The sequence below is a fragment of the Amblyomma mixtum genome, chromosome 5 (genome assembly GCF_055824585.1).
Source record: "Amblyomma mixtum isolate Tamu chromosome 5, ASM5582458v1, whole genome shotgun sequence".
Lineage (NCBI taxonomy): Eukaryota > Metazoa > Arthropoda > Arachnida > Ixodida > Ixodidae > Amblyomma > Amblyomma mixtum.
The window spans coordinates 167,096,520-167,120,146 of NC_143016.1; the positions used below are offsets into that span (position 1 = coordinate 167,096,520).

At 48.1% G+C, this 23,627-nt stretch overlaps 1 protein-coding gene across 1 annotated transcript in view; it reads right to left on the reverse strand.

Annotated features, from left to right (window-relative positions):
* The window catches only part of LOC149344523 (BTB/POZ domain-containing protein KCTD9-like), a 201,445-nt gene that overhangs the window by 82,936 nt on the left and 94,882 nt on the right, over positions 1 to 23,627 (reverse strand). The window contains exon 4 of the mRNA XM_089546301.1: positions 10,028 to 10,124. Within this exon, the coding sequence (XP_089402427.1) occupies positions 10,028 to 10,124 (97 nt within the window). The remainder of the gene's footprint in view (positions 1 to 10,027; positions 10,125 to 23,627) is intronic.

Below are 23,627 nucleotides of genomic sequence, written 5' to 3' on the forward strand. Positions count from 1 at the left end.
AGGCGACAATCAGGAGCATAAAAAATCAACATTTGAATCGCATGCGTGATGGCACTTCGCGATACAAGAACCTCAAATCTTTAGTGCACAGATAAACATTCGGTTTGCTCACGCAGGTTTGCCGTTCCGAGTGAATGAGAAAGGCTTCCAATACTTCCCGCTCTTTCTGATCTGCACTCCCTTAGCGAAAAAGAGGATGTGCTAAAAATGCATTTCAAACGCATTGTATTAATTTCATATTTATTTCGCATTTTTTGTCCCTATGCTTAAACTGCAATACGAATGCTTTCTAAGTATACTAGGAATGATATTTTAAACGTTCTTAAAAATACGTGAAAAGTACATTTTTGCCCCCTTGCATATTTATAATGCATTAAAAATATAATAAAAACATACATTAGAAATATACTAAAAATATACATTTAATACATTAAAAATGTGTTTACTCGGGCTTAAAGAATGTCTACTGGGCGGCTCCATGGAATGACACGGGTTAATTCATCAACTGGAGAACAAATCGTACACGGGTATTTATCATTAATCAACAGGAGTCTGATATGATAAGGTCACGTGATTGAATGGGAACGGCAGATACCTACATACAGCATACCAAGACGACAGCGACACAGCAAACAACAAATCCTACGACAAGCGCTATACTTGGCTTGCCGTATATATACCCAGCGAAAGCGACGCACTATTTTGCACGGTGATGCCTTTTTTTGCGCAAATACTGTGGGCTTCCAAATTATCGCAGAAGTACCCTACTGGTCGCGTTCGAATCTGGGATTAATTGAGAACGGAATTGCTAGTTGAAACTTGCGTCAGGCACAGGTCAGGAGTCGAACTGTCAACCAACAGATACATGGGCGTGTAAGGGAGCCGGTCTGCCCTGCCACACGGGGTCCTTTCGGCTGGCTTATTCGGACCCAGAAGTACCCAAGGCGCTTTTGCTGGTATAATGCTATCACGTTCTCACACGGAAATGTTCGAATGACATTGAGTGGAATGGCATTCGAGAATAGGAATGACATTCGGACTCGATGGACTGCCGCGGTGCTGCACGACACTTTCGAAACGCATTCGAAAGCCTCAGCTCGTTTTCAGTGTACAGCGACGACGACGACGGCGGCGGTCACACTAGTCCGACAACGACAGTATATATCACGCTGAACAACAGCATGTAATTATAGTGAAATATCTAGTTTACTATAATATGATTCTAGAGGGACACGTTTTTCAGGCCAACGACACCGACGAATCCGGTCGGCGGACGGTCAGCCTTGTCGGCGGCTGAGCGAGAGCACGGTGATGAGGCGGCGGTGTGTGTATGCTCGCGCTTCTAAATGAGCGAAACGAACGGCTATATTTCACGTGTGCCTACCTGAACACTCACCAGCGATAAGCGCTTGCCAAATCAGTTTCAATCGACGACGGCTCTGTTCCCTTCCGCGACGACTAGGCCCAGCGAGTTCGCAGGGTTGGATCTGTGATTTCGGCGGTTGTGAAGAGCGAATCACAAGCTTTAGCGAATGCAAATGGTCACCAGGTGTAGTTTTGGCAACAGTGACCTGAAATCAACTATTGCTTACATCGCAGGGCACGCGTACGATGAACGGGAATCGCCGGTGTGACCCAGACTGCCGAGCCGTGCTTTACGGCCAGCAGCAGTCGTCGCCGTCGCTAGCTTGTGGATAACAAGTTAGGCCGTTTCAGTTAAAGCGAACAGTCGCCATACATACTTCTGGATAAAGTAGTTTAAAAAAAAGTACTGGTCACGTCGGAGAAAGCCGGGACAAGAAGCGAGAAGCGCCAGTCCTGCGCGATGTCAACAACCCGGCTTTCTCAGGCGTGCGATCGCATCATCGCTTCCCACACATTGTAGCACTGCGTAAACAATCACGAGTACAACCAGTAAAAAAGAAAACAGATTGTTTATTAGAACCAAAGCGCAGATTGCGTTTCATGTTATGTAAACAAGCGATGTAAACAACAGTATGAGTGCAGTCGTCCTCATCGGCGCACTCCAGGGGAAATTTCATGCTGACGCGGTTAATATTCATTGGCGTAATATTATCTTCAAGCACTCCCTTAGACAGAACACGTGTAGCATCGTTAGATGACATTCGGCTGGAAGGCATTCGAAGCGCCCGTGTAGCAGGGGTATAAGTGGTGATCACCTTCCTGCTAGAAGTTACCATAAACGAAAGGATGACAAGAAAGGGAAAGTTTTCACTCTTCGCTGAAACGTCATTTCGAGCCCTAGATTGTTCCACGGTAGCTTGAAGTGTAATGCAAATATGTTTACGCGGACAACCCATTTGTTAGAATTTAAATATACTTCAGACGGATTAATTGCGTATTTACGAAAGTACACTTTAAATAGATGGCCAGCACCAAAATGCGATGTCCCGAAACTCGATTTTGAGCATTAGATTGTTCAACGACAGCTTGTAGTGCGCTGCAAATATGCTAATGCGGACTGCCAATTTGCTAGAATTTCAGTGTTCTTTGGACGAATTAATTACGTATTTACTGAAGTACTCTTCAAATACATTGACGACACGCAAATGCCATTTCCCGAAACACGATTTCGAGCACTCGACTGTTCATGGCAGCTAGAAGTGTGCAAAGACGTTTAAAAGGACTGCCCGTTTGTTAGGATTGAAATATATTTCGGATGAATTAATTTCATATTTACGAAAGTTCACTTTTAATACATTGACAAGATGCTAAAACTGCATACATATACGTTTACAAGGGCTGCCCGTTTTCTAGAATTGAAGTATACTTTCGATGAATTAATTTCATATTTCTGAAAATACACTTTTAATACACTGACAAGATGCTAAAACTGCATGCATATCTTTTCATGTATTTGAAAAGTGCTCGAAGTATGCTTTAAGTGAGGTATTTTTGGCACATTTTAAAAATATATTTCGAATACCAAGCATGAAATTTCAGAAACGTATTTCCTACATATTTTTAGTGCATTCATGAATACAAAATATGTTTAAAATACATTTTAAATAGACCTCCGTATATTCCAAACGTATTAGTTTTTGCTAAGGGCTGACATAAATCACACGTGTCTGCTCAAGCAAAGGGGTACATTTTTTGTCATCATGTTTACAACGTTTGCAATGTGCCGCCAAGTGTCCCGGACCTGATATCGCAGCTGCCAAATTGTTATGCTCCATTAGGCGAACATTGATGCAACGGCCGGTTTGGCCGATGTAGCACTGTCCGCAAGATAGCGGAATCCGGTAGACCACATTGGTCCTGCAGGCCATAAACGGTTTCCCATGCTTGATGGGGCATGACCGCTTTCTGTTGCAGTCATCATTCACCACTCTGCAAAGTTTCCCGAGTTTGTTGGGTGCAGTAAGCACTACCCTGATATTGCCTTTCGAGGCCACCTTTTTAAGGCGGTGAGTAAACTGGTGAACATAGGGCAGTGCAACGCATCTTGCCCGTTCGTGAGCTTGTCGCTCAGTCGTCAGCTTATGGTCCCCAGCTTTTATCTTGTGTATCAGACACTCGGCGACCGATGCAACCAGTTCCACAGGAAAACCTGCATTAGTCAGGCGACCCGCCTGCTTTTCAACGCCCTCAAGCATCTTGTGCGAGCAAGACTTGCCACATCTTGCACGTTTGCCACATGTACCAGCCAAGGTCCAAAAAAGCAATTTTGAATTTTGATTCGGCCCACTCCAAATCGGTAAAAAGAGGCATTGCTAAGACATGCCTTCTTGCTGCTTTAGAAAAGTCTTGCTCGCACAAGATGCTTGAGGGCGTTGAAAAGCAGGCGGGTCGCCTGACTAATGCAGGTTTTCCTGTGGAACTGGTTGCCTGATACAGAAGATACAGAAGATACAGAAGGTCTGATACAGAAGATAAAAGCTGGGGACCATAAGCTGACGACTGAGCGACAAGCTCACGAACGGGCAAGATGCGTTGCACTGCCCTATGTTCACCAGTTTACTCACCGCCTTAAAAAGGTGGCCTCGAAAGGCAATATCAGGGTAGTGCATACTGCACCCAACAAACTCGGGAAACTTTGCAGAGTGGTGAATGACGACTGCAACAGAAAGCGGTCATGCCCCATCAAGCATGGGAAACCGTTTATGGCCTGCAGGACCAATGTGGTCTACCGGATTCCGCTATCTTGCGGAAAGTGCTACATCGGCCAAACCGGCCGTTGCATCAATGTTCGCCTCATGGAGCATAACAATTTGGCAGCTGCGATATCAGGTCCGGGACACTTGGCGGCACATTGCAAACGTTGTAAACATGATGACAAAAAATGTACCCCTTTGCTTGAGCAGACACGTGTGATTTATGTCAGTGCAGATCAGAAAGAGCGGGAAGTATTGGAAGCCTTTCTCATTCACTCGGAACGGCAAACCTGCGTGAGCAAACCGAATGTTTATCTGTGCACTAAAGATTTGAGGTTCTTGTATCGGGAAGTGCCATCACGCATGCGATTCAAATGTTGATTTTTTATGCTCCTGATTGTCGCCTATAAATTCGTTGTTGTTCTCGAGAATAAAGTCAGTTGATGTCTAGCGCCTGTGCTGTCTTTCTCTACCCTGTCGTCCTTGTTTTTTTAAGCGCTACTACTATGTCCTCTCAATCTAAACACCAACTAGCCCAGCTTTCTGCCTTAAACGTATCAACTGGACATGATACCTGCTGGGTTAGAGGCTTCCGTCATTGCCAAGGAGAGGGACGGGCTTTTACGCCAGTATCTCGAGTCTCTGCTGATACAGACGAAGGGACAGACGCTTAATCGCAACGGTGGCAATCTGCCGCCTGCGTATGCTAGATGCCTCGGACGATTATTGAAACGTTATTAAGCAGCGCTCTTCGAGCGAAGTCTTCAGTGAACAAGGCTTCCGTCAACGGAAGCCGAAACGTCTACATTTTTTGACCCAAACCTTTGGTCGGCGTTTTCCTTTTTTGGTACTAATAACGACACTGCTACCCGACCAGACGAGATTTCGTAAAATCTTAGACTTCAACACCTGTATTGCCTATAGACTGTTCTTTAGGATTGTCTATTGGGAGTCTATAGGTTTTATAGACTGAAGTCTATGAACAGTCAATAGAGAGTCTAAAAATTTTTGTGTAAGGGCTGAAAAGCGCCGTATAATAGTTTACAACCACAGAGATCACATCAAACGTACTTTTTACAAGGGTGTCATTGGACATCATTTCCGGTATGAGCCTGGCAGTAGTGTGACGGTGTTCGTCAAGTAGAGCTTGTCGCATAGGATAATCACTGTGCAAAGCACGATTCGTACGAGATCAAACTCTGGCACCCCTGTATCTATCTGCGTCGTGTTTTTGTAGGTCACACTTTACACTAGCAATTTCGGCTAAATATAATACAGGTGCCTCACATTACAATTCACAGAGGTTGTACAAGGGTCCTCTCCTGAAACTTCTATAGTAAAAGGACCTAAGAGACCTAATTTCAGCAGCTATCGCTCGCACCTCCTGTTTAAACAACTCCCAGGGAGCAAACAATGGCATGGCACCACTCAAGCATAATTGCAGCTTTGAGCGTGTTCGAACGGCAAACTCCTGGTCGTTTGCAAGCGAAGAATTTAACTTCCAAAGGTCCCACAGCTGCCTATATTGTGAACAGTAATTTCTTCCGAGCCGAACAACTACCATACAATGATCTGAAAATGAAACCGGCACAGTTTCACCTAACAGACCAAGAGAAATGAGCGAGGAAGACACATATATCCAGTCTACGCGTGCGTGGGACCGCCCTTGGATATGCGTGAATATGCTAGTTGCATGACATAAGGGCCCTGTTTGAATGAGTTCTACGTACTCTGCAACATGCAACAACACTTCGCCACTCCTGTATCTGTGAGCGCTAGGCTCGACTCGGCCATTCAGGCGACATACACAGTTTCCCATTAGCACAACGTGCCGATCACAGTGGAGGTGGATAGTCATGCCTTCAACCATATCGACACGCTTCGCTTCATTATTTGACGCATAAACATAGATCAGTCTCCATGGCTTTCTGTGGAGCAGAAAATCGCAGCTTATCAGCCGCCCTGCGGAGTCAGTAGAATAAGAGAGATCCTTTCGCAAAAACAAGAAGCAACAGACCTAAGGAAACACAGATTCAGCATTGCAAACACCAGCTCTTCAGAGGTCGCCATGGAGACCACACGAATCTAAACTAGAGTTACATTTGTCTGTCAAGAGACGGTGATGTCGCCTTCAGACCCCCGCCAGGACTGCGGGACCACGAAAGTCGGCACTTCCCCTTGTGTTTCGACGCGGGTGGGCGGCGGCGTTGCTTGACACTCAGCGGATCAGCGTCGTCACTTGGCTCAGATGCGCACGACGCACGGCGCCCTTGAAGGGGCTCTTCAACAGGAGAGTTACTGGCAGAGAAGTCTAACCTGCAAGCTGTTCCTGAGCACTGGCCACGGGGGCTAGAGTGGCACCTTTGTGAGAATTAGAATGGGTGCCACACCGGGCACTGCAATGGGCGTCTCTTCCCGAAGCAGCGCTGCATGGTCTTCCGCTTTCTCCTCACTTTACTTGTAGCCATTCTGGGAAACAACCGATGTGTTAGCTCTGGAGGACTTGTCCTCAGCAACGACCGGAAGGTCACCAGCCGCATCGAGCACTTCCGTGACGTCCATAATGTGCTCTTGTAGAGTGTCGTCGGGGGGCCGCAAACGATGCCGCAGCTTATCCGCATAAATCACGACGCACTCTTCTGCGGTGTCGCCGAAACGCCGTTAGTCTTCACAGCGCGGCGTAAGGCCGTTCCGACCAATGTGGCCAACACGGTTGCATCGGAGGCACAGCGGTGGTCTGCCCGGGATTTAAACGGGGCCCTGTATGCCACGCACAGTCAGCAGATGTGGGACGTCGCTAACGCCGACTCCTTCAGCGAGGGACAGAACAACATTCCGGCTGCGTGTTCTCGACTGTCCCAAGTCCGCCAATTTTTAGTTTTCTGTGGTGATCGAAGTCACCTTCCCGTACGCCTGGAGTACCTCACGTATGAAGGCCTTTTCCAAGCGCTCTGGAAGCGACATAAGCTTCAATTTCATCACTTTTGGTTCTTGGTGTACGACGACGCAGCGACGGCCCTTAGATCTCCGCATGCTACCAGCTCTTCTTTCTATTGCGCACATGGGACATCTGAAATTAGCAAATGGAACTTAACTTATTTCTTTGAGGTCCACAACATTACAGAGGGCATCTCTGAAGTCTTGTGCCCGGTACGGGCGCCCGGCATGGTCCGCGTGCAAGAAAACGTAGTCAGTGGCCAGCTTACCAGTTGGGAGAAGGGGTAAAACGACATGGTATTCATTACCACTGGCGGTAGCCTGTGCAGAATCTAGGACAGAGGCCGACTGAAGCCTTGGTGTGGAGAACATCGAGGAACGCGACTTCTGCTTCTTCTTAAAACATGGCACATACCCGCATGGGGGGATTGGCCTAGGTGCAGTGGCGTAAACAAAGAAATTTACATAGGCGATTACAACAAAATATTAGCGCCAAGCGTGAATTTTGTAAAATGTATCGATTAACAACGACATAATAGTATTCAAAGCAAAATAACAAACAGCATTTTGATAAAAAATAGCTCGAATAATTTTAAAGGAGTTAGCAAATCAACTAACCAGTCGCAATTATGTAATCATGAAGAATCCCACAAACTGAACCCAATGCAAATCCTTTGGCGATCGCACCGAACGATAATAACACTGGCAGAGTTATCGGGAGCCCTAACCTGGAGAGAGGGACCTCCAGGTAAAATCTTTCTCTGAAGAGCGAACTTTAGACAGTAGAGGGAAAATGGCCTACAGATTTACCGTATCCGCATGAGTCACATAGGTTTGTCGGTGACCACCCACATCTGCATAGATATAAATCTTAACTGGACATCCTGCACCGCGACCATGCCACTGATACTTCAGACAGTTCAGACGAATGGACGTTCCAATTATATGCTAAGTACTGACAATCAGTGGAATTTAGAAAGGATCGTGTAACTTGGCTGATATGTGCTGGAACCGTTGAAGCCTGGAAATCGCCGGCAGACTGAAAGTCAAGACGGGATGTGTCACTGACCAATCAAGAGCTGACCTTGCTAAGTAATCAGCCACCTCTTTTGAAGGAATACCTGCATGGCCAGGAACCCAGAAAAAAACGGACCTTCTTTAAAGTGGATAGGACAAAAAATCGCAGGAAACGGCCCAAAAGATATTGTCGTCAAGTTTCAAGGGAGGCTAAAACTGACAAACAATCAGCGAGGATGATAACATGTGACATATGCCATGGAATTTTGTGCAGGGCCATTCCAAGAACCTAAAATTCCACAAAGAATATAGGAATGTAATCTTGGATGCGGCCAAATCCTGCAAAAGGATGCCATCTGCTGCTTTTTGGCAGCTGACGGAGGCATCGGTAGAAAGCACCGTACGTTGGGGAATTCCTCCATGTGATCAGAAAGAAGACCGTTTAAAATGTTTACGGGCGTGTGTTTCATACGAGATGGAAAGATGTGGTCAAAATGGAATTCCACTGCTGCCGGCGTGTCGTCAACCCACTCCAAAGAACTGAGATCCACACCAGTCGGTGCTAAGAGGTTCTGCGTTAAATTAATTTGTGGCATTTGATACCACGGCCAATGATGAGAGAAAAATAAGGCCAGCTGAGACACAAAAACAGGAGTACTGACATCAGTCACCGGGTCCAATGGCCTGAGGAAAGTTCGCGCCGTGAGTATTGAAAGCGGGAATTTAGATCAGTGATACGGGCTTCCGGATAAAGCAGGGCGTTTGAAACTGATTTTGAAAGACCAAGGCAGAGACGTATAGAGCGCCTTTCCAGTAAGATTAAGGGTTGAATCTTGTGGTTTGCGCTACCAGAGAACAGAATGCAACAAATGCAGGTATAGGTCTTACATAGGCTTTGTATAGTAACAATAATGTGTCGCGGCGCATCCCAAACTTTTTGTTGGCCATTCGTGTCAGCTGGCCTAGAGCCCGTTCTCCTGTAAACACACTGTTCTTTATATGAAGGCTCCAATCTAATGCTGAGTGATAAGTAACGCCTACATATTTCCCTGCATGCAGTGAGCGTAGCCAGGCTGACGATGATGATGACTTGTGGAATGTGGTTAGAGCGATATACTAATGAAATGTTCGAAGACCGCTTGGAACAGCGTCTTCGTCTTTTTCCCCACGCTTTGGTTTGAACTGAATAAAAGTGGCCAAAGTTAATGCGTTGTGGTCTTTGTGTTCGTGAAGTGTCTGTGTACTGGTGCGTACATGAGTAATACCGTGGCAGCGCTGCAACACGCTGTCGCGTTCTACTCTTAAAGGCGGAGCTTAAGCGTCCTCCAATTTTTTAGCAGCGTTATTCGTCGGGCTTTGAACTTTTACGACTTTAACAAAGCGCACTTTAGCAGTGATTAAGTCTAAGTCGGCGTTGTCTCCTTTAGGTTCGTTTGTCTCCGGGCACCATGCTTTTCTCATTTTCCACGCGCTGTTCTTTTGGTTGTGCTCTCCTTTGCGCATGCTCATCGAATGATAGTGGTGACCGGCTCCCATATATTTGAAGCGGTGGCTTTTTCTAAGAAAAAGTTGGAAGTTAGCGCCTTTCTCGTCTACATCTGAGTCCAAACTGAAGGCACAGCGCAGGAAAGAAAGGACTAAGACAGAGACAAACATAGCGCTGTGTTTGTCCTGTCCTTAGTCCTGTCCTTAGTCCCGTCCTTCGCGCGCTGTGCCTTCAGTTTGAACAATGTACCGACTAGCCCAGACAAATACCTTACTGCAATACACATCTGAGTCGTCCGTGTCTTTTACTTTTTTGTGCTGTTTTCAAAAAAACTGTTACCAACTAGCCCAAACCAAGCTGCAGTGTTCATCCTCGCGACGGAAGTTTAAGCAGCGGCTGACCTCGTCGACTGCGCCTCAGTCACGCATTGAGACAGTGTCTGTTCGAGAGAAAGACAGCGTGTACTCGCCTGGTGGTGGCGAAGCGCTTCCCACCCACGTTGAGCAGGACCCACTCTGCGTCGTCACAGAACGGCACGGCTGCGGACTGTTGCGGCAGCGCAGGACCTGCATTCAAAACAAATTAACAAAAAACGGTCCAACTCCTGCGTTAGGGATGAAGCGAAAATATTCTGCCGGTGGGATGCAAGTGACAGAAACGCGGCAGCTGATGAAATTGGCAATCACATGGGCGATGTGTAATTACAGTCTTAGTGATCATGAAACAGTTGCAATGTCAGTGTGCATTTGAAGTGTTGTGGATTGAAAGTGCGACTACTCACTACTCATTTAGCCTAACTCGATCCAAGCACTCCTATGACAGCTTCATTCCATCATCACCATCAGCCTGTCTACGCCACTGCAGGAGAAGGCCTCTTCCATGTCTCTCCAATTAACCCTGCCCTTCGCCAGTTGCGGCCACCGTATCCCCGCAAATTTCTTAACCTCATCCCCCCACCTAACTTTCTGCCATCCCCTGCTACGCTTGCCTTCTCTTGGAATCCACTCCGTTACCCTGGCAACTGCAGCACTTTTTTGAGAATTTCGCGATATTCAAGGACTCAAATCTATGTAGGCTGTAGGTAAAGCATGCTGAGTGTTTTCGCACTAGCATTTAAAATAGCGACGTAATCGACGATTGAAATTTGCGCTTATCCTTAATGCCCCGCAGGAGTGCAGGGAAATGCAGCGTGACGTAACGGAAGGTATGATTTCAAATTACCGCTGTCGTCAGCCGCACCCTGCCCTGACGCGTTAGACGCCGCCAAACAACTCTCGGCAGGGTTCGCCTTCGGTGGCGCTGGTTTTTTTCCTTCAAAGCAGGCGTTTGTGCGTTGTATATGTACCGATACCTTCGATGACGTCATCATGCCCCCCCCCCCCCCCCCCCGCCACTTGGCGTTGTGCGCTGCGGAGAAGCTTGAAGGGCATGCGGATTTTAATCGGCGATTGCTTCACTATTTCAAGTGCTAGCCCAAAAAGACTTCGCATGCTTTATCTGCAAGTTTCACACATTCGACCGTATTAAGCTCTTTGATTTCTAAAACATATGCAGTTTCCCTTTAAGGACCAGCGGTTATCTTGCCTTCACATTACACGCACTGTCCAAGCCCATTTCTTCCTCTTGATATCGACTAGGATATCATGAAGCTGCGCTTGTTACCAATATCCCTTAAGAGAGAAGTATACAACAGCTATATCTTACCGGTACTCACCTATGGGGCAGAAACGTGCAGGCTAACAAAGAAGGTTCAACTTAAGGACACCGCAGCGAGATATGGAAAGAAAAATGATAGGTGTGACGTTAAGAGATCGGAAGCGGGAGGAGTGGGTGAGAGAACAAACGCGAGAAGACACGATTCCCCATCTACGCTTATGAAGCAACACAACATTCACACCCTAGAATCCCGAAGGAAGGTTAGTCGCCTCATCTTGCTTCATCACTGCCTGCAAGGAAAAATAAAAATGAAGTTGCCTAAATGCGTCAAAGCTCATTGTACGAGAAGAACCAGACATACGCAGGAACACTCAATGGCACCAATTTTCGCCCGCACAAACACATTTAAAAATAGTTACTACCCTAGAACTGTATCCGAATGGAATGCATTATCTTCTCATATTTTTCTGTCCAGCAATTTTGTAGCTGAGTTGGAACGTCATCTCTTTATTTCATGAGTTTTGTTTGTTTTGTGTTGCGATGCCTGTCTATATATTCAATTCTGATTGATTGTCTGACTTATTTCTTTTTTTCTCTATGCATATGCTTGTCATTTTTTGTATTGAAAAATGTTTGAATGTGCCACTCCTGCTAGGACCATGCATGGTCCGCAGTATTTCAAGTAAAAAAATAAAAAATGACATCCTAGTCGAAATCAAGAGGAAGAAATGGGCTTGGGCAGGGCATATAATGCGAAGGTCCTTAACGATAACGGAGTGGATTCCAAGAGAAGGCAAACGTAGCAGGGGGTGGCAGAAAGTTAAGTGAACGGAAGAGATTAATAAGTTTGCGGGGATAAAAGGACAGGGTTAATCGGAAGGACATGGAAGAGGCCTTTGCCCTGCAGTGGGCGTAGTCAGGCTGATGATGATGATGAAGATGATGTTCCCTCACCCACTCCGCCCGCTTCCGATCTCTTAACGTTACAGCTATCATTTTCCTTTTCATAGCTCGCTGCGTTGTCCTTAACTTAAGCTGAACCCTTTTTGATAGCCTCCACATTTCTGCCCCATAATTGAGTACTGATAAGATACAGCTGTTGTATACTTCCCTCTCGAGAGATATTAGTAAACTGGCATTCATGATCTGAGAGAACCTTCGTAAGCGCCCTAACCCATCCTTATTCTTCCTAGTTATTTCCCTCTCATGATCCCGATCAGCAGTCACTACCTGCCGTATGTACACACACTCCCTTACTACTTCCAGCACATCGCTACCAATTGCAAATTGCTGTTCCCATGCTTCACTGTTGAACACTAGTTTGGTTTTCTGCATGTTAATTTTTAGGTCCATCTTTCTGCTTTGCCTGTCTAAATCAGTGATGATGCTTTGCAGTTCATGTCCTGAGTGACTTAGAAAGGCAACGTCATCAACGAATCGCAATTACTTCGGTATGCTCCATTAACTCCTATCCCCAACTGTTCCAATTCAGGCTTCAGTATGACTCCTGTAAACAGGCAGTGAATAGCAATGGCGAGACTGTGTTTCCCTCCCTGACAGTCGTCCTTATTGGAATTTTGTTGCTGACTTGGTTGTTGTCCTGACGCTATTAGCGATTACCTTAGTAAAAACGTTGTAGGCAGCGGATAGTAAGCAGGATGCGTTGTTGGGCAAGTTGGTTCATATTGCTTTAGAAAGATGGGATGCGCACATGAGACAATCACAAGAAAGAAGACGGGACGGGCGCAAACTAGCAACTGAGGTTTATTCAAGAAATCGACATTTGTACATAAGCATGTCAGCACTGGCAACAAAGGGCATCAAGGCAGATAGGGCAGATATAAAACGAGATAAAAACACTAGGTGGATTCAGGTCATCATGTTTTCGAGGAAACGTGTCTCTCTACTATAAAGTGTGATTGATGTGTCACTGATGCAATCTTTTCCTTTCTTTTCGATGAAATATGCCTCGAGAAGCTCCCGTGCTTTATCGTTACGGCACTTGCGTAGAATCTTTACTTGTGTCAGGAGAGGCATGCATTTGTGTTCCAGGCAATGTAACGGCAAGTGACGCTGCTCCTTGTTTTCGATTGACCTTTCGTGCTCACGAGTGCGGACATTGATACAGCGGCCGCTGTATCAATGTCCGCACCTTAAATTTTTTATCCATATTGCTAATGACATTGCCCTCTTTGTCCCTAAACGCATACATCTGATTTCTACCTGTGCCTAGTTTACTCTTCGCTGCTTTTAGGCTGCCTCCGTTCTTCAGAACATGCTCGATTTTCTCCATACTGAACTTCCTCATGTCGGCTACTCTGCGCTTATTCATTAACTTTGATAGATCTGCTAGTCCTATTCTTTTTGTAGGGTTAGACGCCCTCATGCTTTGGCGTTTCTTAATTAGATCTTTCGTCTCCTGACATAGCTTCCCGGTATCCTGTCCAACCATCCTACCGCCTACATCTACGGCGCACTTCGTAATGAGAGCTGTGAGATTATCGTTCATTGTTCCAACATTACGGTCAACTTCCTCAGTTAAAGCCAAATGTCTCTTTGGCTCTTAACGAATACATCTGATTTCTGCCTATGCCTAGAATCCTCTTCACAGCTTGTAGGCTGCCTCCGTCTGCCAAATGTCTGTTCTGCAGCGAAATCCTAAATACTTCTACTTTTCCTCTTACCGTTAACTCGTTAATGGCCTTCCTTCTCTAGTTTCCTCCGTTCCTTCTTCAATCCTAAGCCAATTCGGGACCTTACCATTCTATGGTCGCTACAACGGACCTTCCCGAGTACCTCCACATTCAGGTCTACGACGCCAGGGTGAACGCATAGTATGAACTCTATTTCATTGTTAGTCTCACCATTACGGCTCTTCCACGTCCACTTCTTGTTCTCTCGTTTGCGGAAGAAGGTATTCATGATCCGTAAATTATTTATATCTGCGAACTCTACTAATAACCTCCCCCATGCTGTTCCTAGAACCTATGCCATGGTCACCTACCGCCTGGTCTCCGGCCTGCTTCGTCGTCTTCTGACCAATTCTAGAAGTCCTTATTACCAATTTCAGTGTTGAAGTAACAACATAAAGCCCGGGATACATGCTGCGTTTTTTTCGACGACATTCGCGCGGCAGAAAACGTCGCGGCGTCGCGACGCCAGGCTGGAGATACAAGGAGCGTTGAAGCGGCGGCGCGCCGCCGCGTATCCCTCGACGCGGAAGCAAATGCGATCAACAAGTGGCAAACACCACTGTGCAAGGAGGTCTGTGAGAACAGCGACGCTGACCATTCTGTAAAAATCAGGAAAGTGTCACTTCGACACTATTGCACAAATTTTAGCACGCGCGCTTCAGTACCTATAAAGATTTGCGCGCTCAAATGCATGCCGTCGCGTACCTTTGGACGCCCGCTCAGCCGCGGACGCCAGCGGCTGCGGTTTTCTTCGACACATTCGCTTCAGGGAGGGAGCGCAGGCATTCAGATCCAAGATTCGGCCGTGTTATCCAATAAAAGCGACATTTAAAGTCTGATGAAGCGTTTGCTTTCATGACAATAACATTTCCGTGCCAAAAACACAGCGTAGTTACAGTGCTCTAGAATATTCTAGAGCACTGTAGCGTAGCTCATCGGCCATGGCGGCCATGTTGGCGGCGGCAGGCAGAGGACCGGAAGAGTGGGCTTTCTGCGCTGCTATTGGCTCGCTTCAGCCGCCGCTTGCGGACCTTCATGTTGGATCCAAAACTTACAAATATATTAGAGCCTTTCTTACAGACCGCACAGCGACTCTTAAAGTTGGCGACACCGAGTCTGGCTTCATCTCAATGGGCGGCCGCGGCACGCCGCAAGGGGCAGTACTTTCTCCTTTCCTTTTTAACGTCGCCTCTGCAAATCGCCAGAACAACTAAACCGTATAACAGGACTCAAGAACAGCCTCCACGCCGACGATGTCACGCTGTGGGCGGAAGCAGGCACCACCGGAGAGTTAGAGACCGTACTGCAGGAAGGCATTGACACGGTGCAGCAATACGCGGGCACGCGGGGCCTAGCATACTCCACGGAGAAGTCTGAATACATAGTGCTTCGGCCAATACGCAGAGGCAAAACCAAACGCGGACAACCCTGTAATCTAAACCTACAGGTTTAAAGTTAGAAGATGAAGAAATTAAAGAGATCGGCACTATCCGCATTCTAGGAATGTTATTTCAAGGCAATGGTCACAAGGGCGACATGATCCAAAAGTTGGACAGCGTCACGCACCAAACATCTCGCCTCATCAAACGGATAACTTAAAAGCACTCCGGGATGAAAGAACGTGAATTGATCAGATTCGTACAGGCCTTCGTCATCAGTGCATAACTAACGTAGTTTATAGCATTCCCCTTACCTGTAACAATACATCGGGCAAACAGGGCGTTGTTTTAATGAAAGAGCTAGGGAGCACTACAATTTGGCCAAGAAAGGGAAGAGTGGGCATCTTGCCATACATTGTCGTGACTGCAAATGCAAACCCATATTTCGGAAAACCAAATTTCTTGGGCGCGGGAAAGACCAAGTCGAAAGAGAGATTGTGGAGGCGTACCATATTAGATTAGCAGGCAGTCAGTGTATCAGCGCACCATCTTTAGTGTTGCGTGATAATGAAATAGCATTTTTGGGTAACTGATTGATTTCCACAAGATGATCAGTAGGACTGTACATAAGCTTGGGTGTTTCAATAAACTATCAGTTGGAAGTGCAGCGCTCGTCCTGTCGTGTGTGTGTTCTCTCTTGTCCCCGTTTCGTTCGTGCTTGACAGGTTTTTGTATTATGCTCCGTCATCAGCCGCATCAACTACGTGGCCTCGCACATGAAGCCTTACGCCATAGAACGCGACAAATTGAACAGCATACAAGACAGCTCTAGGACTCCCCATCAGCACCTCTACCAAGAAACTAATGGCTTTAGGCATCCACAACACGGTGGAAGAACTTATCGAGGGCCACCTCTACTCGCAATATACGCGTCTAACCACTACGACAACGGGACGGTACATCCTCGCTGCCATATATGAATGCATCACGAGAGCACAACGCATCCCAAAACAAGCCTCCCTAAGGAAATTAGAAACTCCTGGTCCCTCCCTTGCCGAAAAGCATGCACCCCGAATACCACGCAGCACGCCGCCAAGACCGCTGCAAAAACCTGCACGAACGCTACCACAAAGACCCTGGAGCGGTGTACGGACGCAGCCGACCACGCCGTAAAACGGGCCATGACGGCAGTCGTCACGGATGTACAGGGGGTCCTTCTGAGCGGAGGCACGATCAGTATACAGAAACTGCGAAAGAGGCGGTCATAGCCTTGGCCCTCACCCTACCTCAAACCACTACCGTCAGCTCGGACTCCAAACGAGCCGTTAAAAATTACGCCCGGGGTCGAGTGACTCCCCATGCGGCCTGAATCCTTCGAGACCTCACTCTCTCACACACGGTCAGCATCATCTGGGCACCCGCTCATTCCTCCCTTCCAGGCAACGAATCCGCCCGCAACACCGCCCGAGAGCTAGCGTACCGGACAAAGGGAGAAGACGGGGGCGGCAGTAGCTCTCAGAAGGATGCACTGGCCGCATGCCAGGAACTTACGCAAGCCTACCGTCTGGTCCGCAAACAATATCCTGCGGGCCACAAAACCCTATCTAAAGTTCAGAATCGTCTTTTCTTGGGCTAGTTGGTTTTTCATGCTGTAGGTGTTTGCAGCGCACACGAAATACGGACGGACAGAAAAGGGAACGAAACACAGCGCTGTGTTTCGTTCCCTTTCCTGTCCGTCCGTGTTTCGTGTGCGCTGCAAACACCTACAGCACTATCTAAAGCCCAAGAAAACACGTGGCGCCGCTTACAGACAAATACGTACCCTCACCCCACAATTTACTCGCACATTTACCCAGACAAGTACACGGGTGCATGTAAATTCTGGCCTCAGCCAGCCAACCTCACGCATATGATGTGGGGTTGCTTTCCAAACGACATAGCAACATTTGAAATATGGAGCAGTGGGAGGCATTGATGCGCAGCTCAGACCCAGCCGTCCAAGTGGCGGCATGCGAGTGGGCTGCGGAGGCCGCCGGGGCTCAAAGGGCTCCCGTGTGCCTGATCCCATCACCCTTCCCTCTTAAATTTGCGCACAAATAAACAACAACCGGCCTCAGCGGACGCCGCGCGTCAAGATCTAGCCGGTCCTGACCGGCGGTGGCGGGCGTTTTTCTCGACGCCGGGCGTCAAATCTGCGCCGTCGGGCGAAAATCGCCTCAAAAACGCTCCATGTATTCCGGGCTTAATTCGTTCGCGTCTTCAACTTCACCGTTCACTTTCAGCAGGCTCGAGGGCGGCCACCACGAAAGGATTTCCGCATTGGCATTGATTGCGCCGTTCTGTTTCTCTTCTGGGCTTCTAGCCATGATTTCGGGCCTCCCCTTGCTCTGATTGTACGTAGCCGAAAATATTTCTTGTGGAGAAAAAATTCTCTATTTCCCTTTACCGTATTTTATTTTATTCGAATACGATTTGTAGGATGCAGTGGTCACTGTCGAGAGTTCCTTCTCTATTGTGCCGGACTAGCGAGAGGTTGGGCACGTGTCTCGAGAGACGCTATTTCCTATTCTAGTCGGGTACAGCGGGTCCGTGAGGGTGGTCATTGCTGCTTCGGCTATGACTGCAGCTAACTTTTACGTCCTCTTTATGACAACCCCATTGGTAGCTGTACGCAATAAAGTTCCCTACCACCACTAAAGGCGATGAGCTCGCTATTCGCTTCGCGGAAGATTTCGTCGAACGTGGCGTTGCGTTGTTGCGGTCTGGTTCAGAACGAACGCAGGACCGTTTGTTTGGTAGGAGCTGGATAAAGATGTACTCGATTTCTTCTCTCAAATCTAAATCTATCGTTAAAGCCGTGCACGCTTTATGCACGAGGATGGAGGTGCACGAACTCGTTTGGTTGGTACTGTACGGCCTGGGTTTGGCTTCTATACCTACGAGCTATATTTCTGGCGTTCTGTCTGACGTTTCAATGTAATGATGATGATGATGATGATGTCCTCAGGCTTAATGGCACATACCCATGGTGGGGGATTGGCCAGGGTGCATAGCGGATACAAACGCACAAATGTACAAGGAATGGAGTATTTGATAATTTTTTGTTGTAGCGTTTCTCTTTTTTTTTTCTGAAACGCTCTGCGATTGCGTTGTATGATTTGTAATTTTTCTTTGTCGCGTTTCGCCATATTGATCAAGTGTTATGAGGACGGCGTTTTGCACGCGTCCCCTTCTTGGGTGTCCTCCTCTACTATGCGTTTACTGCTCTTTGTGGTGGAAATTTTAATCATTTTTGCTCTGGGCCATTTCCTGCAATTTACTGTCGATTTTGATTTCGTAGGAGTGGAACTTGTAGAGAATTGGTTCTACCGAAGCTTGAATAGTCTTTTTTACCGCCTCCTGAATGTATGTTTCTATGTTTGCTTTAATTTCCGCAAATTGCTCTTCTATTTTCGACTCGATCTTTGTTCAAGGTTTAGCCCTATCTGGGTGATCCGCGCTTCGATCTTTTGTTCTAGGCTTGCTCGATTAGAGCCAAGCGCGCTTCAAATTTCCGCTCCAGTCATGCTCTTAGTTCCTTGTTTTCCTCTCGATCAGTTTCTGTGACCTCTTGTTCGGTTAGCAAAGCTGGCGTTCGCCCTGTTTTGCGCCCCAAATCGTATGAGAATCAAATAAATTACGGAAAATCAGTGAAGATGCTTGGTTGAGCGATTGGACAGAGTTCAGAGAAGCGGAAACCCCGGCACAGGGTGTCGACGCATCAGTAAGGACTGGGCCAAAACACTAACTGAAACCAAAAATCGCTTCACGCGCAAATTGCAGACCACCGACGTCATCCCGGTGGTAGACAACCACCTCTTGCACTTGTGGGAAGCCAGGAGATCACTAACTAAGAGATGGAGAAAAACAAAATAATAACCGTAAGCTTAAAATTAGAATTGGCCAGCTAACCAAACAAGCGGAAGAGTACGCATGGTCTCTAGCCAAAACCAACTGGATATCTAAATGCGATTCCCTACAGAGCACCCTAAACATGAAAGGTACATGGAGCTTCCTCGGGTGTTTCATTGAGCCTAATAAAACCAGAGACGAACAGAGCAGAAAATTAAGGAGGGCACTCCACGACTTTCAAGCGACAGACGAACAACCCGCCGACAGACTTAAAGCAAGGTACTAGCGCACTGCTGTAGACGATGAAGAGGAGATTAGGACATACACCAGAGAGGAAAATTCAAAGCGTAACGCAAAATTTACCGTCGAGGAAATGAAAGCCTCACTGATGAAGCTGAGGCGAGATACGGCACCGGGAGATGACAAGATAACGGTCGGCCTTCTGGCCAACCTCAGCGATCCAGCTCTAGAAGATTTTACGCACTACATCAACGAATGCTGGGAACTGGGGGAGTTACCGAACAAGTGGAAAACATTCGTTGTAACGTTCGTCGCTAAGCCTGGTAAAAAGATAAAGATAGAAATTTTTTTAGGCCCATATCTGTCGCGTCCTGCGCCGGTAAGCTCCTGGAGGCGGCAGTGAGGCAAAGGCTCTCCAATTATTTGGAACAGCACGAGCTACTGCAGCCCTCCATGTTCAGCTTCCTGCCACATTTATCAGCACAGAACGTGCTGCTCCAAATCAATAGGGAAGTCATCGACCCCTCCTTCGGGAATCCGGCAGACAGGGCCATTTTGACCCTTGAACTGAAGGGTGCTTTTGAAGACGTTAAACATAGTAAAATTCTGGAGAATTTGAACGCCACCAATTGCGGCGAGAAAACATTCAGATATATGTAAAAAAAAAACTTTTTAGAAAATAGGAAAGCTTACACCATCTTGGCAACGAAAAATTTGGGCCTATCAAGATGGAACCCGAGGCACGCCTCAAGCAGCAGTTATCACTCCGCTGCTTTTTAACGTTGCCCTCATGGGCCTCCCCGAGAGGCTCAACGCGGTGGATGGCGTACGCCACGCCATCTACGCAGACAACATTACTATCTGGTCGTCCCGGGGCAGCGTGGGGCAGATGGAGGGGGGCCTCCAAGAGCCCGCCTCGGTAGTGCAAGGTTACGCTCGGGAGTGCACTCCGAACTGGGATGCACTCCGAACAAATCAGAACTCCTGCACATTGGAAAGAAAGAAACATAGGCGAGAACCTTCAAATTTACGTTAACGACACCCAGATACCAGTGGTGGAGACGCTTCGGATATTGGGATTACAAACTAATAGCCGGGGTAACAATGCGACGGCCTTGCAAAAAATAAAGTCCACCTGCGAACAAATTACTAGCATGATTGGCAGAATATCCGGAAAGGACGGTGGACTACTCAAAACTGAAACCGTTCGCCTGGTTCAGTCATTCATCGTGAGTCGTGTGGTGTTCGCGGCGCCTTACCTCAAGCTGAGGAAGAGCGACCGCGGGAACCTCAACGCGATGATTCAGGCGGCGGTTAAAAGGGCGCTAGGACTCCCTGCCAACGCGTACACTGAGCGCCTGCTCCAACTTGGTGCCCACACCTCGGTGGAGGAGCTGATTGAGGCCCACAGAACAAGCTAAATTGACAGGCTGTCGGTGACCAGCGCAGTCAGAAAATTCCTTCGGGACCTGAATCTCGCGCTGCTCCCCATCACTGAACGCAGAGTCGACATCCTGGAGACATGGAAAAATACTTTGATTGAACAGTTAAGCCGCTCCTAAAAAATATGGAATGGGAGTATAATCAGGGCAGGCGTGAAGCCAGGGCAAAATTTATTCAAAATTACTACAGGAGTAAGACATGGATTTACACGGATTTACGGTGGATACAGCGGGTCCAACCGAGGAGGGCATCTGCACTATTGCGGTGCAAGAGGAAAAGCAGGTGAACGGGCTCTCGGTAAAAAGCAGCGACGCGCTAATGTTGGAGGAAGTGGCGGTTGCACTGGCCGCCACCCACTCCGGCGCAGCGTACATAATGTCGGACTCACAGCAGGCCTGCCAAAATTACGTGCGGGGTAGGATAGCGCCACTCGCCCGCAGAATACTATTGGCATTTTAGAGAAATTCGGATTCGGATATGAGTAAAAAACAGACAGTACGGGTGCCCGGTCACCACGGGGTTGAGGGGTACGAGGACGCTCACGTGGCTTCCCCCGGGCTCCGCTCAATCCCCCGGTTCTGCCGCGGCAATCATAACAATCCAGCTAATCTCCTACGCGGATACTACAAACTATTTACACCTCTGCATGAGGGTATTCCGGGGACCCGCCGAGGGCCTCGACAGAACCGAGGAGTGCCACCTTAGACGGCTCCAAAGCGGGTCTTACTTAAATCCCGCCGTACTAAAACACGTGGACTCGACATTTACGGGCAGGTGCAAATTTTTCGGGCAGCATGCTGACCTATATCACATGGTGTGGGCCTGCCAGTACAATAAACGTATAGCCGTTATAAGTCAGCCAACTAGGGAGGACTGGAAGTCGGCCCTGTCCAGCTCGGACCTGGAGGCCCAGCGGGCCCTGGTCCAGAAAGCACGTTGTCGCGATATGGTGGGCGGCTAGATGTTTGGTTGGCGCCGAAATTATATTTAATCGGGCCAACCTGCCCACCACTGCACTCTCCGTAAGTTAGGAGGGGGTGGAGCGACAAACTTCTCCACCCCGCGTGCGGAAGATGAGGTTAGACTGCTGACCGGCGATAGGGGCCACGCCTGATTAGCCGTTGACCGGAGGGATGAGGCGTATAGGCAAGTTTCTTAGCAACCCTTTTACTGGGGTAAGAACAAGAACAACGGTTACGAAACAAGCCAAGCAAAATAGCGGTAATGCACAGGCGCGATGCGAACAACAAGCACAAAATCAGAACACAAACAAACTATTAACAAGAAGAAGGAAAACAACAGAGCGAGAACTATACAACAAAGTTACATGATTACAGCAATATACAAAGGAATAGGACGAGAACAGCGACAGAACAAAGAAAAGAGCAAAGCGAGTGGTGAGAATCGGTAGCTTAGCTGCGTAGTGGCAAGGTCCGGTCGCAGGGAGCGTCGGGCTGCGGAAGCGCGCGGTGCTGATGGGGGGGTGCGGATACGGGCGAACTTGGGCCACGGGTTACGCGTCTTCCACGCGTCTTTCGGGGCCGCCGTCGCCGCGCTCTACGCGTCAGACACCGCCTAGGCTCGCTTGCCGACCACTGCCCTGGCTGACCCTACACACGTCGGCACGCACCGAAATCTCTAAACCAACTAACTCGGTCGTGATTTTCCCGCCACCGTGTTCACGTGACAAACCACAAAAAAACAAATAAAAGCAAACGAATCCTCTCGGCCCCGTGCACCAACGATTTACAGATGTTGAGAAGGGGGGAGAAGAAACATGAAGAAACTGAAGGGGATGCGAAGGAAAGGTATGGTCCTAACGAGGAGCGATGTTAACTTCCCAAGGTTGGGACGGGTGCTAGGGCATTCACCGGCCGCTTCCCGTCCCCCCCTCGTGAAAGCACTCGCTTCCCGGCGATAATCCTGAGGAGGGGGGCGGCGTAGTCTTGACCCCCCCCCCCCCCCCCAGCGTCGCGAGGGGTCAACGCCCACGCGGGGGGAGGCAAAGTCATCGCCGCTGCGTCGCGACATGCCCGCATACTACCGGTGCCGTGGCCAGCCGTGGCCACTTTGGTCGGAGAAGAAAGAAGAAAAATAAAGCATGCGCGCACTTTGTGACACAACCCCCACGAAAAGAATGTTATTCTTAATAACATTTCAAAATCAAATACACAAATGTCGTGCATGCACAAATGCGTCTTGCCGAGCAAGCAAACGAAGATGAATTAACGCGCACTTCACTGTTAGGAGCGCGCACCAGTTCTTCGTCGCACAACGTTTCCCACGATGGCTCGCACAGTCGCGCACTGCACACTTCACGCAGTCACGTCACAGTCACTGCAGACTGTTCCACACAGCACTTGGAATTGAAACAGTTCAACACTGCACACAACATCCGCAGATTTTGCGTTGCCAAACATTCCAAGCACAAAAAAGGCCACAACATATAAAGACAAAGAAAAGGAATGACCACTTAGGCGGAAAGGAGCTTCGGAGCTCGTGATCGCCTAGGTTCCGGTGAGTGCAATGAGTGCCGGACTGTTGTCTTCCTTTAGTACGGCACTGAGGGGGACTTCACCGTACTTCTTGGTGCGGAACTTTCCAGACAGGAATTTTCCTCCGCCTACTTCGACTGTGCGGCAGGTATCGCGAAAGATCGCTCGAGCGTCGGCGATATGACGCTTCCACCGTAGTGCTCCAACGCGAGCGCGTCTCTGGTCGTCTAGCTTTTGGGATAGCTTTGTAAGACGCATGCGATCGTTTCGCG